The 16,760-nt window shown below is 46.7% G+C and overlaps 1 protein-coding gene across 5 annotated transcripts in view; it reads right to left on the minus strand.

Annotated features, from left to right (window-relative positions):
* The window catches only part of GRIP2 (glutamate receptor interacting protein 2), a 240,834-nt gene that overhangs the window by 84,111 nt on the left and 139,963 nt on the right, over positions 1 to 16,760 (minus strand). For 2 of the 5 annotated variants that reach the window (XM_062637007.1, XM_062636999.1), the window contains exon 2: positions 11,251 to 11,375. The exons of the other annotated variants lie outside the window; for them this stretch is intronic. In XM_062637007.1, coding sequence (XP_062492991.1) covers positions 11,251 to 11,329 — 79 coding nt within the window. In that variant the 5' untranslated portion in view covers positions 11,330 to 11,375. The remainder of the gene's footprint in view (positions 1 to 11,250; positions 11,376 to 16,760) is intronic. 5 annotated transcript variants of the gene reach the window in all.

A 16,760-nucleotide genomic window follows, 5' to 3' on the forward strand; every position in this document is an offset into this window, starting at 1 on the left:
GCAGGGATGTGGCCATGCTTCATCAGACTCCAAGAGAGATGCAACGCTACAGCTTACTGCAGCCTGAAGGACAAGTCTTAACACTAAGTCAGCATCCAACTCCAGTCATCTCTGTGGAAACAAAAACCTCTGCATCTTCCCCCTTTAACAGATTTACCTTGGCACTGGTCTTTTCAGAGGCAATGCTGCCAACACAGATGGAAAAATAAGCAAGTGGGTCATCAGTCTTAGCAATTGTCACAGAGTTTCTTTTCAATGAGTAGCAGTGTAACAATGCATTAACAATAAATGAAATGCCATGTTAACACTAATTTACATAGTACAGAGCCACAGTGCTTTGTTTCCTCTATTCTCCTTTCAGACTCTCCTGACCTGCATATGAATCGAGATGAAATTTAATTGCTGGGGCATTCAGTAGAACCACTGAATTCCTGCTTAATGAGGCTTCATTTGTACTTCTGCATCAGACACCTTCTCTCCAAGGTGCTGCATTAACTAGTTCAGATGTAAAATATTTTCCAAGGCATATTTTCATATGCATTTCAACAAAGAAATAGGAGGAAAAGTGCTGACTGCAAAAAGACAGTATCAGTAGCTTGATAAAGCCAGTGAGATCCCAAGAGCACCAAGCTGTATTCCTCAAACAAGAAAAGCTTTAATGGCTTTTATATCCACTCTTACACACTACCATGCAGTATCTACACTGTGCAACTCTTCTAGAGGAGACAAGGCAAAGCTAGGTGGGACCTGGCCAACATCCGCATGGGAGACAGCCAAGAACTAGGAGCAATACCAATAGTTTTCATGACTCGGAAAAAGCCCACGTTGCACCCAGGAGTCAGAGCTCTGCATGGTTTTCATTCAGATAGCTCACTGAGCTTGCCTCACTCAGAAGTCCTTGGCTGTGGCCAGAGGGCTAATTGCCATGTCAGGCACCTCAGCCTATATGGCCAAGCAGGTCCTTAAAAGATCAGCCTTTCTCTTTCTTTTGCTTAGATGTAGCCCAGCCACTACCAGCAGCATGGGCACAGCTGTGTTCCAGAGTCACACATAGTGACCAAAGAGCCACAAGACCCCTGAAACACAGCTGATCCCATTAACTTGTGGTAGCAGGGGATGCAAGGCTGCACACATGGTGCAGACAGGGATACCCACTCGAGGGGGGGACACTGCAGTGGCCAGCACTGGATGAGGCCACAAGCTGGCTGTTGGCTCCAGCCTCAGCCTCTCCCCCATGCTGAGTGATGCCAGTGCTGCGCTCGTGCGGTAACTGCAGGGAACATGGGGAGCAATCACAGCAAGCAAGCAGAGATGGCTATTCAGCACGGGGTGAAACCAGGTCAGGCTCCCTTGCTGCCACAGGAAGGCTCCCGGCTCTACCCAGACACCCTGAGGAGCAATGCAGCTCTTAGAAGCGCTGGAACACGCGGATGCCGTCGGATGGAGCCGCTCAGCCGTGTGTTTTGGGGTGAGGCATTCCCATCTGCCCACTTGGCTCCTGCTCCAGCATGTGAAGTTTTACCTCCCAAGCTGGGCCAAAGCAGAGCCACACACAGCTCCAGGTAAGCCCCAAGTGCTATATACCAGTGATATAGACAGAAGTATTTCGGCTTTAGGGTGTGCGCAGCTCCCCAAGGGACTGCAAATTACTTGTTATTGCAGGCTTGCAAGATGGGATCAGCCTCCCTCCTCCCATCCGGGCTCCCCGGGAACAGTTGCGGCACGTTCACAGCAGTGTGTAAAGGTTTGTCCTTTTACTCATGAGTTACAATAACCCATAAAAGTACAGCTTAGGGCTCATCCCCAACGTGGGTCCAAACGACAACAGTGGATTTGGGCTAGTTGCAACAGGCCAGGAGACGGACCACGAAGTCAGTTTGCCATTTGCATTATAAGGCGAAAGAGTGGGAAACAGGGTATGGTGCAAGGCAGTCCTAATTATCCCAGGGTAGCTAATTACAAAGGATGTAAATTGACAGAAATAAACCCACACGGTCAATAATAGTATACTTTAAAAGCTGGAAATTTTAGCCCATTATTTTTCCAGCTGAAATGCTTTAATTGAAAACGGCTAATCTTCCAGTGGGTTCAGGAAGGGTTTACAAGCTAATTGCTCTCTTTTCTTTAGGATTAGCACTGTTCTGTGAATAGGGGTGGGGGGCAGCAGATGTGCAGCCTTTACTCTCTTTAATTCAAATGCCCCTACGGCCACAAATGCTCCCAACGCTGTGTGGTGGCACAATGGAATTGCTTTCTCTCACACAAAGTGGTTGTTGTGAAATCAAATTACAGCTATCTATTAGGAAAGGAACAATATATCTCCTTCAGCACACATCCCCATCAGGAAAGACATGGCATTAGCCTATACAAATCCCTGATGGAAGTAAATCTCACAGGAGAGAGAGCAGCTAACAAATGAATTTACCATTCTCCTTTCGCAACTGGTAGCTGGTGTCATTTGAACATGGGCAGGAAAATCATTACCCCATGGAAGTCAAAGCATGATCCCACAAACTTCAGGGTGGCCAGGACCTCGCTGCTAAGATCTAGGCTGGGGGAAGATTTAAAGGAGCCGGTGGAGAGAACAACTGCCTTCAATGTAAGCAGAGAGAAATGGCTTTTGCTTTGCTAACCACAACAGCAACTATAACCTATTGCTCTTATAAGCCACAGGTAAAATTAGCTGGTAATCTTGACTACCTGGAGTAGATGGGTTTTGTGTTACAAAACGGGGTTAGCTTGATCGTGTGAACTCTCTGGGAGAGATGCACTTAAGAAGGGAGAGGGGGATCCATAATAGCAAAGGCAGAGTGACTCCTAATTCTCAGAAAGGGGAGGGGAAGAAAAAAACGTGTTGAAGTGCATCTGAAAATGAACAAAATCAGGTCATGGCCATTCAGCTCTTGCTGCTGCAGGGCAAGGAGGACTGAGTCCTCCTTAATGTGACATCTGCAGCCCTGCTGCTCAGAAAACCAGGCATCTGGCACCGCCTTGCAAGATCCTACCAGCCCAAAAAGAGTAACACACCCAGGAGCAAAGCATTCTTTCGCATTCCCATTATCAGATTGGGAAATGCCGCACCATTAGGAGCAACAGCGTGCCAAGCCACCCTGCCTAGACTGCAGCACAGAAAGCCAACAGAGCTCCTGCGCCTAGAAGGTATGGGGAGGAGGAGGAAGTATTTAGTGCTTGAATCAATAGGAAGGTAAAGCTAATGTTGTATTTCACAAAGTCAGCAGTGCTGTTCAGAACAAGCCCAGCACCCTTCAGGAAGGCACTAGGGAAGGGATCCATTTCCACCTATATGAGCTGTCTAACACAAGAGCATCACCAGGGCTTTCTCTAGGATGGCCAATGAGAAAGACATCTTGTCCTAGAGAACAGTTCATCTCAAATCCCTTAGATAAAGCTCCTAACTTTAGTAATCTGTAAACTCGAGAGAAGATTCATCTCTTTTGACAGAGCAGCAAATACAGCTCATTAACTGCTTCCCCTAATCCTCCTCCCTCTAAAACCTAAAATTTCCTGCTGAATCACTATGAAAGGGAACACACTAAAACCCAGCAAGGAAGCAGTGCAAACACCACCCATACAAGAGTGTCTCAGTCAAACCCATGGCAGGAGACACAAAAGAACAGGGAACAGGTACTAGACACAGAAACATGAAAAGCTCACCTAGCTGAATTTGTGTAAAGTGCAGCTGAATATTACCTTTTCAAACCCATGTCTGGAACAGCCACTGAGCTGCTATCCTAAATCAAGCCTTTCACTAGCTAGAGAAATGGAATATTTAGTGGTCAAATGAAGACGGATTGTTGCCAGTCAAAGCATCCTATTGCATTCAGCAGTGATCTCTATCACACAGAGTATTTACTAAGGGAGAAAACCTTCAGAGCAAGCAGATGACAGACACGCACATCACAGGCATATGACAGCATTAAAATCTAGACGGATGCTGAGATATTAATGGCACGGGTTAGGAGGGGGTATTTTCAAAACTCTATTAACCCAGTGACCCAGTTTACGGCAAAGACACCTCCTCATTTGTACCTTTTGATTACACATGAGAAGAGGCAGCAAGTACACATTCTCTGCTACCTCAGCAGCCATTTGCATGCTGAAGCACAGTAGTTACAGGTGTGATACGGCATCATAAGTATGAGATTTACCCATTTTTGCCATAATGTTCAGAGCTGTTCCCTCAGTACCTTATTTTCCTGTGCTTTCCTGGACATTGTTCCTGCTACTCAAAGGCAAGGCAAATGCTGCTCAAGTCCACTCTCCAGAGCTACACCTCCTACTCCAAGAGTGTATTCCTGTGCAAGGGCCACTGGGAGCAATACTGAAAGACCCATGACTGCAAACCTTATTACTCCACAAAGATGACCACACAGAATCCAGGCCAGAATCAACACTGATGAATTATTGCCAAGAAACCCAAGTTTTGAAACTGTACACTTGGCAAAAAAAGATGCATGGATGCCCCCTTTTTTTAAAGGTGAAAAAGGAAAAGCATAGAAAATTATTTTCTGAAAGCTCTAAGAGCTATAAAAACCTACGTTTGCTGTCTCCCACCTTCGTATTAGCTGACATCTCTGACACATAGTAATAACCAGACCTACTGCAAACAGGAACTAACATTAAAGGTTTAAGAGAGCTCCCTAGAAAAAGGTTCTCAGAAACATTCTGTACAGTGACTTATGGAATGGTAATTTAAGAATATTCTCTAAAATATATCGTCCTGTAAAACCCTTTTACTCAACTGTTAATTCGTTGCTAAGAAGCAGCGGAAGGCTTAAATGGATGTAGAGATTTGAGTGAAAGCTATGGGGTTGCTCTCTATAGAGCTGAGAAACGAGGCATGTATGGCTAGGGAGGACAACAGGAATATAGGTCTGGATCAGAAAGCATTGAAGCCTGCAGGTGCTCTGAGCCAACAAACACCTGAGGGACAGATCACCAAGGGAGCGTTAAAGCTTCCTTGCACAATTTCAGGTGCACCCCTGCAATAACCACATGCCAAGCAGATGGTGGCCCAGGCATAACTAACAATTACCTGCACTGCCTGTGATTTTTCCAACGTAATTAAGGACCAGATTCCTTTACAAAGAGCATCTGCCTCAAGTGGACTGGGGTGGTATTTAAGCAATACTTGTACCATTGCAAAGGATGTTTGGGATTTGAATTGCAGCCGCATTAAATGTGCTATTAAATATACAAAGCATCACATAGCCTTAGTTATCTCCAGAATGACACATTCCTGCTGTAAAGGGATTTAGCCAAAGAAGAAAGGTGGCAGAGGAGGAGGGTGCAAACGCTCTGCTCAAATCATCATAGATTCGCAGGTTAGTTTGGGTTGGAAGAGACCTTAAAGCTCCTCTAGTTCTAATCCCCCCTCTTCCACTAGAGCAGCTTGCTCCAAACCCTGTCCAACCTGGCCTTCAACACTGCCAAGGATAGGGCAGCCACAGCTTCTCCTGTTCCAGCGTCACATCACAAGTCGTGCGTAGACATCACACCAGTCCTCTCCCATCTTCTCTGGTGAAAGCCTCCAACCAGCCTCCTCTGGAAGCACTGTCCCTATGGACAAGCACAAAAATACCCCCCTGACTTGGGAAACATCCGACAACGTAAGTGTTTACTGGGATCATGTGGGGTGAAGGGCTGGGAAGGTGGATGGCCGTGGCTACGCCTACCCTGTGCTGTTAAAAAGGGAGATGGGCACACTCACACCAGCAGCCCCTGTTTCTGCTCATCCCCCCAGGGCCGCACAGCTTGGCCTCTTGGCTGGATTTGCCTCTCTGCAGGGGGCAATCTGCACCAGCCTCCCTTGCTCTAAGAAGATAATATTTGGCAGGATTTGATGGTTGAGCATAATTCCAGATGAAACAGGCCAGATTGGAGGATTTCTGCATAATTAGGAGTATAATACTGTATTTGAGAGCCTCCTAAATACCCACAGTTAACAGAGGGCAGCATGCTCGGCAGAAGCCCATCTCATCACAAGGGACTAAAGCTGGCACTAAGCGGATGCAGATCTTCATTTTCTTTAATACCTCAGCAGCCCCAAAGCAGCAGCAGACAAAAGTCCTGCCCCAAATGAGCCAAGTCCACAGCAGACCTCAACCAGATGCCCCAGCTCGGAGGCACCTGATGTTCCCAGAGCAGCAGAGCAGCTGTGCAGGTACCCAGGCTCTGAGGGAGTTTCTACAGCAACAGGGTGCAAAGAGCATGTAGGTGTTTACATAGTGCAGCTGACTTACACCAGTGTGTTCATCACTGTGGCAGAAGAAAAAGCCTCTTCGTGCCCACAACAGGTTTCAAGTCCCAGATTTTGGGTTCATGGGTCACTTTGCTGTTATCTCTGCCATGGAGCAATGCGGATGCTTTTTTTACACTCCAGCTGTTAAAGGTCTAAATTTCCAAGGTCTCAGAAAGCCCTAGTCCTGACAGTATTGCAAGACACACTCTTCTCCCCAAGCAGCAGATGAAAGTATAGTGATACAGGGTAGTAACACTTCTTATTGCAGAGGAGAAGAACAGGACAGTTGTACACACACATTTGATAAATACACATCCAGATTCTGTGCCAGGCTGCACCATCAGCTCCTCCTGCACAGGTACCGTGGTGCCAGGGGAGATGCAGGGTAACAGATGACTCCACTGAGACCAGCACCATCCCAAGCAGCAGCTGTAAGCCAGGAGATCACAGATTTCAGGCTGGTGGGGACCTTTCCAAGTGTTTTCTTGCCAAGCAGCAGACCCCTGTCTGTGCTAAGATCATCCTCACTCCACTGTAAAGATACAATTTCTTTCCTTAGTGGAAACCCCAGGACAGACTTGCCAGCACTGCATCCTCAACAGGCCAATTTCAATGCTCACAGGTGAGACCTTCTTGTAACCCCAGTACTACACTACAACATCCACTCCTCCACATGCTCCTGCTCCCTCTGCCCCTGTCCATCTGCTCCCTCAGGAGGGATGAGTGTGTACAAGTGTGCACTGAGAACACACGACACACCATCACAATGGAGGCAGCATCTATTCCAGGCTCTACTTTCATTGCTGTTTGCAGCCCTGCATGCCCTTTACATTACCGACAGCACCACATGTCCCTGAGCACTGGGGTGACAGAGCAGATTTATGGGCTAAGAAACGAGATGCACACCTTTACCATGGGATGGAGCAGCTGCAAAGTTCACCCTGCCATTAGGACAGCTATGATTTTTCCCAAGTCAATATCCTGCCCACTTGCTGTCACAGCTTCCCTCCCTACCCCTTCGCCTTCCTGCATAAAGGGGCTTCATTAAGAGCTAAACTTTGATTTTGGCAAATTGGGAATTTCACATGCTCTGGTTTTGAAGCAGCAGAAGTTTCGAAGCAAATGAGAGATGACCATTCATAGACCTTACAGATTAATGACCATTTATTCAGGCCTTACGGATTAAAAGCTCCTAAGGGACAGTGCCACAGAGCCTTTTTCTCCCTGCAAGTGCCACCTCCCTGGAAACACTTGCTGGAAGACAGGGAAAATAAAGGGGAAAAAAAATCAAAGAATCAAGCAGTGTAAAGGACAGGCAAGGAAGGGGAAGCATGGGGATTGAGGAGACAGCAGATTAATAGCCTGGCATTTATGGCAGTTTAATAATAGAGCTGTCACAATAGGAGAGATTTACTAATTGCGGAGTCATTTGCTATGGATTCCCATCAAGCTGCCATTTAAATCGCTGTGCAGCTTTTAAGATGCCTTTTGAAAGTGGGGAAGGGGGGGAGAAGAGACAACATCCACAGTACTTATGCTGCTAAATTTAGGAAAACACCGTGTTTTCTTGGGGGTGACCAAGTGGATGAGGAAGCGAGGAAGAAGCCAGAGTTACCGTGAGCCCAAAGGAGTCAGGGGCAGGTACATCTGAGTCTTACATCTGGGGGCAAAGCTCTCACCTCAAACTAAGCCCTGTTGAGTTTTACACAGCTTTAACCAGTGACTTACTAATGCCTCCAAGGTGTCCCCAGGCCCTGGGCTGTAGCTCCAACATGTCTTTTTGTAGAGCTAAGCACCAGTTTTAGGGGCAGAAAGTCATGTAAAGCCACAGAGATGAGAGTCAGGATCAATCAGGGCTGTCTGCAGGGAGGAGTAAGGTTGTTCTACTGACTTTAAAGTGAGCTCTAAGCTCCTAACTCATATGTTCTCACCACACAAAGCTTGCGTTATGCAGCGTCTCAACCCAAAGCAAGCATTAGCTATTATTGCTGGGGAAGCCTGGTGGGCAGCTCGCTGCAGTGAAGGAGTGCCCTGCATCCCACCTCCATGACTCAGTTCCTCTCCATCAGGTCCCTGAGGCCACCAGTGCCAACCCAGGAGTGATTCACACAGTCCTCCTGGACTCATGGCGTCAGGGCTGTGAACAGACTGAGAAGTCCTCCGGGGAGGAGTTGTAATCTGGTGAAATGCCTCATTCCAGTTACATCCAATGTTCCTCTGCCTTGACCTGAAACCTTTCTGGCACAGCCTGGAGGGAATTAAAACCAACCCACGTGCAAGCAAGAGAGCTGGTGAATAAGGGAACCACAGGATGAAGAAGACTGCTCTCAATTGAGCAACTTATCCTGGAGCTTTGCATCCTAGAAGAGGACCCTCACTCTCGTAGAAAAGAAAAGGGCATCTCTCAGCGCTAGCAGGAGCGGTTCTGCATCCAACAGTCTTCCTCTCCAGCATCAGCCAGGTGGCCGAGCACCAGGCTCCACTCGGAGTGCAGCCGAGGCAGAGGAAGATGCTTTTGGGGCCCAGGGCAATGATGCCATCCTATCTCAGCCAGCAGCCCAAGGGAATACCATGGCCTCTACATCACACGTGTGCTCATGGCTCAGCTGAGAAGCCAGCAAAAGGGCCATTTTATTCCTTTTTTTCTTTAGGGAAACAGGAATCTCGGAATTTCAGGCAGGGCTTTTGTCTTTGCACATCATCAACAATTAGCAGCCTACATGAGTGCACAGTTGGGCTTTCGAGGCATTTCAATTCTGCTGTCACTTAATAATCACCAGTGACTCAGAGGCTCCTTTTCTTCCCACACTCTGTGGCCCAGAACTCCGGATCCTTTTCCATCCCTTTGAATCCACCAGTACAGAAGATAAAAATCTATTAAACGAGACTGCTTGAGCACTGCATCTGCAGCTAATCTGACACACCAAGAGCACGATTTGAGCAGGTATTACATTTGGGACTTTTCCCAAGACACTTATTCAAGTGCATTTGCAAACAGGATGCTGTATTAAGGCAAAATAAGGCTCTTTCCGTACCATCAAGGATAGGACAAAACAGTGCCAGCTATCATCCAGTCCCAGAATCTTAGTCTTGCTACAGCTGTTTCTAAGTGGGTTTGGTCTACCAGGAATACATTTAGACATAGATGAGAAGTGTAACATAGCGTTTTCTTCTCAGAGGCACAATCAATCCCCATTGTACACTTAGTAGAGATAAGAAGGCTGAGGCATAATTGATTTTATTTTATGGGATGCTCTACCACAAGCATCTTTAAAAAGAATTCAGCTATAATGAACATACAGTACAAGATGAGTCTTCACTGAGGGAAATGTCAAACGCCTAGGGACAAGTTTAGATTTAAGCAACTTCAGATGCATTACTCTGCATCTTAGACGAGGCTCTTCAGTTATGTTAAGCCAAGTGTGCCAACACACATGCTCCCTATATATTCTCATCAAGACAAGGGCGATGTTTACCACCATCTCCCTTGCTAATGAAATACCTCCCGCTGTGCCTACTTCACTTTAGGAAGTCCTTTTCCATCTGTGTCTTCCTGTCACCTCATCTGTGGCACCTTGGGAAAGCTCTTTTCAGGCTTTGTAACAAAAGTTGGATAAGATGGGAGAAGTCGGCACCATTTCTTCTTGCTTCCACACAGCATCCTGAAGAGCCACCCCACCACTGCCCAGGGTTTGGGCTGCCTCTCACACTGCTCCTGCTTGGAGTCCATGGCTGACAGCCCCACTACCCATCCCTTCTGCATCACCATAAGCACCCATCAGCTCTGGAGAAAAGGGATTGCTTGTTCAGACAAGTTCACCCCATCACCCTTGGCCCTGGATGGTGCTGCTGGGGACTGGCTCTGCTCCAGGGCCTATTGAGACACATTTGCATGCCTGCACTAGCACAGCTACCCTAAGCACCACTTTTGTCTGCGACAAGACACCTCTGTATGGATTGCAACACCAAGGAGTTAGTCATCCAGTCAGCAGACAGAGAGCAAACACAACTAACCAGGGAAATAAGCTTTGTTCCGTGTGAAAATGCTGGGCTTGGGTAGGGCAGGAAGAGGATGAAAGCAGTGCTTGAATGAAATACGTGAGCGGTGGGGATGTGAATTTGGGAAGTCCCATTTCAAAGCAAGGGCAAGGATGGTAAGGGAAAAAATAGGGCGGAAGTCTAAAGACTGAGAAGATACAGAAAATGCCTGAGTGCAAACACACATAAAACCCGGGATGCTCTTGCAGTTTGCTTTTGCTTTGCTAGTTAGTTTTGGCCAAAAACCCCTACTCCTATGTCAAGGTTGTGCTTCAGCTTCGCTTTCCTCATGCATAGAGCAGGGGAATGAAGGAGTGAAGAGAGGATCTGCTGGCCAGCAGAGCCTATGACACTCTGACAACACTGCACTGAGTTTAGCCATCACATACTAATACAAGCTGTGTCTGACCAAAAACTGAGCAATTAGAGCAGCCTGGAAGGTTAGTGGCGTGCTCCACCTAACTGTCAATGCAATAGAGGAAGGTTCGTAATACGGACACCAGGATTGCACCCCATGATCACAGACTCACACTAGAGACGTGTGGATAGATGACAGAGCTAACTACAAACCCTACTGAAGTTGCATAGGAGAGCTGCTCTTCAATCCCATTCACAGCAGGGTGAGGGCCATGGGAGATGCCAACATGCTTTTGAAGACTGAGCCATGCCACCATCCATTTTAGATATCCACTTTTTCTTCCCAGGAAACTCAATTGCAGGAGGGGGCCAAAAATGCCATCCCCATTCCCCGACCCCAGGAGAAATGCCACAGAATGTAGAGCTGTCCATTCAAGATAACTTACTACTGGACTTGATGGCATCAATGAGACCCAGAAGGCTTTAGGGAACGTTACACATGGTCTTACCTAAAAATCACACAGGTCACACACACAAGTCATTCTAAAACTCCAATCTGTTTAAAAGCCTCAATATCCACATTCCTGCATTACCTGAAAGAACAACCACCAAGAGGTGACCAGGAGGCAGTCTCCCACTGTGATCATTCCAGCTCCTTCCAGGCAATGTCATAAAAGGTACTCTCAAAACGTGCCGGTACGAGCAGCCTGCTGAGTACCTGCTAGGAAGATGTGTTCATTAGCAATGACACCTTTGCTATTTTACATGCAAACAGGACCTGTGACCTGCATTTGTGTAGTTTAGAGCAGACATTTCTTGGGAAGCTAAGCTCAATACATCATTACCAGCACTGCTTGAGCCACTCTTCAGCTGCTAATTAACAATCAATTTATGTTTTCAATTCTAACATCAATATTAATATGAAGCTTTTATTAATGCCATAGCAAGACGCCCATGAGCACACATGGGTACGGCTGACCTTTCAAAGCAACTAGAGAAGGGTCACAAGAGATATTCTTCTCTTATTTATATATCCCCCCAGGTAACATTGGTGCTGAAGGGCACAGTCACACGATGGAGTCACATTTGTGCCGACAGCCCAGCAAGTGTCACAGCTCCGGCTGCCACCAGTGCCAAGGGCAAGGGGAGCTCCTGCTGCCCCTCGGTGGGTCCATGAGCTGGGGATGCTCAGGAGCCATGAGCCAACTCTGCCCTCTTGTGATTACAGGCAGGCTTCCAACCTCTCCTCCATCCTCCCTGTGTGTTGGAAGAGGAGAGGGCTTTCTCCAAACAGGTACCTACTTCCATCAGACATAAGAAGGAACATTTATTTATTGAGATCTGTAAGAGGTGAAAGCAGCTGGTTGATAGTAGGATTTAGCAAGTTTCTCAGAAGAGTAGAAGGCACTCGCGGCAATACCTGCTCCTCTCTGGGAACAGCCCAGACCTCAGGTTTGCTCCATCTCTTGCAAGAATGATTTAGCCCCATGTTTGGCAGTGCCCAGCAGCAGACAGACGCTGCAGACATGGGGCTGCCTGCAGGGAGCACATTGGACATGCAGGTAAGCCTCTAATATCCTGAGCGTTTGGGGCTTCAGGCCAACTCAGCACAAAAAGAAAGGCTGGAGAAACCTCTCCCCACCACCACGTCCTCACCTTTCCTTACCCACCCACCCACCCTCCAAAGCCAAGCCGGCTCCACAAGCAATTCCCACATTTTCCATCCCAAGACGGGTCCTGGCTGGAAATTAAAGACAGCAAACCCCTTGATTCCATCACCTGCAAAATCCCATTTTCCCTTCCTAAAAGGAGCATCACTTGTTTCAGAGGCTGCTAGACTGGATCCTTTATACACAGCAATCTTGGCCTCGCCTGCAATGCATGGTGCTCCACGAGGGAGCAGCATGTACTTTCAGTTGAGTTCTACAACTCCTTTTAAAATGGCTTATGGGGAGAACAGGGATAGAAAGGGATACAATTGAATGCTTTTATTTTCACAAGCGCATACACAGGGTCGCAACATCACCCTGCAAGAAAGAAGGTGCTGCTGGGATGCACAGCTGATTATTCCTTGCTTTGAGGCTATATAAGCTGAGCTACCAGAGCGAAGAACTTCTGGACGGTTAAAAGAATGAACGTAAAATAACACACAAGCAAACCAAGCCAATAAAAACCACCCCAAAACCAACCAAAAACCCTGAGAAACCCAACTGTAAGGGAGAATCAGGCTTTAAAGCTGATTTCAACCCTGTTGCACCAAGCTCTTCAGGAGTTACAGGTCAGCTATTGAAGCCAAGAGGGCCTGACTTGACCATCATAATAATATGTTGATATTCCAAACAAGTCCAATAGAAACACCGGACACCCCTAACATTCTTTCTCAGCCTTTTGGTAGGATCTGCATCATGGTAATGGTTATGTTGAGGTTCAGATTTCCCAGCTTAACTTCCAACTGATCCTCATATCCAGGACTGCTCAACCTACTGGATCACTGCCCATTCATTTGTCAAGATCCTATGATCAAGAATATTTAGTTGGTACATGCTGGACAATGAAAAATGACCACTAACTTGTTAAGGATCTTGGAACTCTGGCTGAGCATGGACAAGGGAACAGAGAAGAACACTGCCACATTCCTGCCTGTGAGCTTGGGAATAGCCCACAGAATCCTCACCATAGCTTGCTGCACCAGCAAGCGAATGTGGGAGAAACATGTAATGCATTTAAGTGCTAGTAAAATGTATAAACACATACATACCTACATCCACCTCTCCACAGAAGCTTGTTACATACATTTCCATCACATTATATAGCCACTGCATGTCACTGCCTAGACAAGATGACCAAGAAAGAGTTGAGCACAGGTTTAAGAGTCTTGCCTGGGATAAGGAAAATGGGGGTGCCCTCATCAGTGTTGTGAGGGCAAAGCAAGGAAACTGAAAGATCTCAAGGGAAAAAAAAGTAATAATAAAAACCAGCACTTGCTGCTCACAACGTGACTACAGAAACTGCCTGAAAAACCCAATCCTGAGGAACATCACCCACTGCAGGGGTTACACAATGATTTCTTGCTGGGCTGTTTCACAAGGCTGATTTGCAGAACAACCACTCTGATGCCTGGCCCAGAGTCCTGCAAGAGCATCTGGTCATTGGCCAAACACCTTTTTTCAGCTCTGCTATTCTGATAGCTCATGCATAGGTGTTATTTTTCCTGGGATATTCACTATTTTTGCTGAGGTTTGTAAAGTCTCTCTCCCCATTTCCCCCCTGACTGGATATACTGGGGGGAGATGGAGCAAGAACTCAGCCTGACAGATGATTACTTGCTGGCTGCCCTAGCCCCTAAAGATGCTCACGCACACCCCACCACACAGAATAGTGCCATGAATTAGCATTCAATCTCAGATCTGTCAAACTCAATGAGTGCAGATTAATGTAGCCTTTTAATTAATGGATTTTGTCAGGGGAAAAAAAAAGGGAAAACAACATTGCCCACACTACTGCAATAACTGATGCAGGATGGGGAGTCAGTCCTCCACTCCCAGAGCCAGCCTCTTACAAAGCCTTTCCTCTACCTTTCCTGATTTCAACTACTGGAGTTAGACTCCAGTAAACCCAACCATGCCATCTCACTCCATCAAAAACTCTCTCTCACACAGACATCAGTTGAAAGCCTGTCTGACACTTAAAGGAAAGCCTTTCAGATCAAAGCACACCACGACTGCTTAGACATGCCTACTTTGCAAACGACTTGTCTGTATATCTCCCAATTAGCCCCAAGTCCAACACAGGTCAACAGCAGATGAAAGGCAGGCATTTAGCAAACACCTTGAACTGCTATGAGTCTTCACTGCCCAGCTTCTTACCCACTCCACTCCTGTACCTGCAACTGTCTTGCTCCAAGCCTCTTTACTTATATCCCAGAAATTTGGATGTCAACAGGTCAAGGCAATGGTGGTGTCTCTGGTTACAACTCCCCCACATAGATATCCTACTTATTCCTACGGCACACAAGGTCAGCTAGCTGTACAAGGCACTCTAGGTCACTTGGAGAGACTATTATTATTTTACTTATTATTAGTATTATTACCAAATCAGTGGTTAACATCCTCAAGATGCTGGTCACCCCCCAGTCACTGAACACACACAGCAGCAGAGCCCCACAGTCAGGGGACCTCTCTGAGTGCCATGCACTGTACTGTATGTAGTTCCTCCATAGAGGGATGTTTCCCTTGTTAGAGGGATCACAGCCTCCCATGGCCCTTGGTAGCCATCAGAGTACATTCCTCTGAGGGCATCGCTCTCCTTGCAGGTAACATCACACCATATTATAACCCCTGCAAAGCAAAGATCACGTCCACAACCCAAAGATTCCTGACCTCCCCATTCAATCTGCACATGGAGTTGAAGCATTGAGTGACGAAGGTGCAAGAAGGGCAGCACTTGTTTACAATCTTGCAACCCCAGCATGAAGAACAAACCACAGGGAGGAAGCAAGCGCTACTGGCAGCGCATGGGAAGCTTGCTATAGGAGCATACAAAGGTATGGTTTTCCTACAAGTGTTATTAAGGAGGTGTTTCGGAGATCTGAGGTCCATAGCAAAGCAATAAGTAGTAATTAGTTAGATAACGTGTACTACACGTAGCTTAAGAACAGAACAGCAAAGGATGAAGTAATTGTCAGAAAATACAGGGGCAAAAAGAAAACAGAAGAAGGAAAGAAATCACTGCACTTTGGCCAGATACCTCAGGGAGTAAAAAAGCTCTTAATTCCTACAGATTTCAAGATAAGTACAAAATTTGCTGTCATTAAGGGATCCAGATATGGATGGACTGGGTTTACTAAGGGCTATTTCTCTTGTGCCAGGGCTGCAAATTTGGATTCCTTGCCTTGTCCAGCATTCCAAATAATAGGCACGCAAAAGGCTTAGAAATCTACAAATAAATCTTCATCTCAGGTTCAGCAGCGCCGTCCCTGTTAGAATAGCCACCAAGACCCTGATCTCTGTGCAAATCCGAGTTTCCCCTTACTCAGCAAGAAACATCTCCCCATCCCTGTGTCCTTGCCACCCATCCCAAAGGATGGAGATGACTGCAGTTCCCACAGTAACAGTCCTGTCGCCACTTTGCTATATTTAAGCCAGTTCCTCTGTCAGGAGGAGGATATGAACATGGAAAGCCGGTGTAATTTATGTGAGCAGTAAAACATCCAGATGAAAAGATTACTCAGTACATTAAAACATAATTATGGCCAGTTAGGAAGTTAAAGCACAAGGATAATCATTTCAGATGTCCAGAAGAGAGAGCACTGCAGTCTGGCTTTTAGCACAGCATGTGGCTGCTTGTCCACGAGCACAACAGCAGAGAGACCTTTATAAAAAGGACAGAGGAACATTCGGAGGTGTTTGGCAGAGGCAGCTCCCTCCAGTTGTTTTGTTAAAACCCACACAGTTCATGTCACCTGTAAAGTGCAATTCTTGAGGTTGTTTTTCTCAGCCTTAAGAACAGCAGGAACCAAAAGCTTAAGAGAAAACAGAAAGCTCAACAGAAAGCAGCGCACATCACAGTGGAGCACTCACCCCTGCACTGACTCATGCAAGGATTAGATACCAGGAGCAGTCTGCAACCGCAGCCAAGCAGGACACAGGAGAACAAAAAACACAGTACAATAAACTCATGACTGCTTAGGGATGACTCAGGTCAAGCTCCCACCTCACCAATTCTTCTTTCACTTCAGAAGAAGCCAGTGTGTGTTCAGAGCACACCATCCCCAAACCGCTCCACATCTGCCTAAGGAAACAGCTTCCCACAGCGTTTTCCCACCAAGTCCCAGCTTCTGCAGCGTGCTGGATTTGACCATGCTGCTGCCTTCAAAGCATCTCATCAGCACCATCATACTTCAGATGCTCTTAACCAACAACGAATACAGGTTAAACCTATTGCTTTTAACAAGCAAGCCCCAGATCTGGTGATAGGAACAAGCCTCCAAAGGAAATCAGCCTTATTATTAAAAGCCCGTACGTAGTGGGGAGGAGAGACACAACACCTCCTTTGCCCTTCTCAACTTAAAACCACCAGCATAAGGCAGTCAGGGCATCATAGA

Source organism: Pezoporus occidentalis, unplaced genomic scaffold (genome assembly GCF_034315485.1).
Source record: "Pezoporus occidentalis ecotype Australia unplaced genomic scaffold, CSIRO_AGI_Poc_V1 ctg114, whole genome shotgun sequence".
NCBI lineage: Eukaryota > Metazoa > Chordata > Aves > Psittaciformes > Psittacidae > Pezoporus > Pezoporus occidentalis.